Raw genomic sequence first — 1281 nt, forward strand, 5'->3', positions numbered from 1 at the left:
AAACGGAGTTAGGCTATCTGCTTTTGCAAATGAACTCTTCATTTCTTTATTTGTCTATTGACCACTTGACTTCCTACTTTGCTCTTTTAACTTGTGCACTTTGAGTTGGAGATGTTGTTGTAACAAAAAGCAATCTGATTCTGATTCAGATGAATAATAATGTTACTAATTATTATCATATTGTGACTATAGCCTATAATAATAATAATAATAATAACAATAATAAAAACTAAAAATTTTCTTCTTCCACTTACGCGGCGAGCAGGCGAACCGCGCGTCTCTCCAGTGCGGACTCTGCATCACCCCGGGCCAGAAGATGGGCGTCCGGCCCGGCAGCTCCGCCAGAGGCTTCGGGTACCGGGCCACCGCCGCGGGGCTGAAGTAAAGTCCTGGATGCGGCGGCTGCAGCTGCGGCGGCGGCGGCGGGGGGCTGAGGCTGCTGAAGCCGCGGGGCAGACCGGACAGGATGGAGGAGGAAGCGGCTGCAGCGGCGGCGGCGGCGGCAGCGGCAGCAGCGGAGGTCAGGGTGACGGTGGTGGAGCCGCAGGACGCCGAGGAAGCGACGAGGAGAGGCCGGTTGAGGATGTCGTTAATCCCGTGTGGAGTAGCGGAGGAGCACTGCTGCGGAGAGCCGAGTAACAACCCCCCTCCTGCAGTGGAGGTGCAAAAGCTGCTGCTGCTGGTCTTGATGATCCCCGGGGAGGACACGGCCATGCCGCCCGGGTTGGGGGAGGTGGTGGCCGGGGAGGTGGAGGAGTTGTGTCCGCTGGAGGAGGAGGAGGAGGAGGAGGAGGAGGAGAGCGGGTAGGCCGCCGCCGCCGCCGCCGGGTACAGACTAGTGGCGGCGGGGGTCTTCATCTCGGTCATGCTGTGCAGAGCGGCCAGAGGGGGGGTGCTGAGGAGGAAGGCGCTCTGTCGGGACCCGTCCATCCCACCCACCGCTAACATCACTACTACTATAGCTGCACACACACACCACCGAGGATTCAAAACTAAAACTATAGGAGCCTAAACCACCAGGACCAGGACTCGCTCTTCTGCACATCCAAAGCCCATCTCACTGCATGTCTGTCACCCACCAGTCCACAACTAGTAGTAAATCCTCCTCCCTCCCAAAAAAAACATAAAATAAATGAAATAAAAATCCTGATCCTGGTCCTGGTGGAGCCTCAGACCCAGAAGACCCAGACCCAGACCGGCTGCAGAGAGCTCAGGTCTCCCCCTTCCAGATGAAGACCAGGACGGCGACGAGAAGCCGCTCGGTGCGCTGAGCTGCTCAAG

At 57.1% G+C, this 1281-nt stretch overlaps 1 protein-coding gene across 1 annotated transcript in view; it reads right to left on the reverse strand.

Moving 5' to 3' along the window:
* Positions 1 to 982, reverse strand: part of nkx6-1 (NK6 homeobox 1) — a 3633-nt gene extending 2651 nt beyond the window's left edge. The window contains exon 1 of the mRNA XM_085792381.1: positions 255 to 982. Coding sequence (XP_085648507.1) covers positions 255 to 948 — 694 coding nt within the window. The 5' untranslated portion in view covers positions 949 to 982. The remainder of the gene's footprint in view (positions 1 to 254) is intronic.
* Positions 983 to 1281: the final 299 nt, after the last annotated feature.

The sequence above is a fragment of the Trachurus japonicus genome, chromosome 12 (assembly GCF_045865225.1).
Source record: "Trachurus japonicus isolate A0001 chromosome 12, Traja_1.0".
Classification (NCBI taxonomy): Eukaryota; Metazoa; Chordata; class Actinopteri; order Carangiformes; family Carangidae; genus Trachurus; species Trachurus japonicus.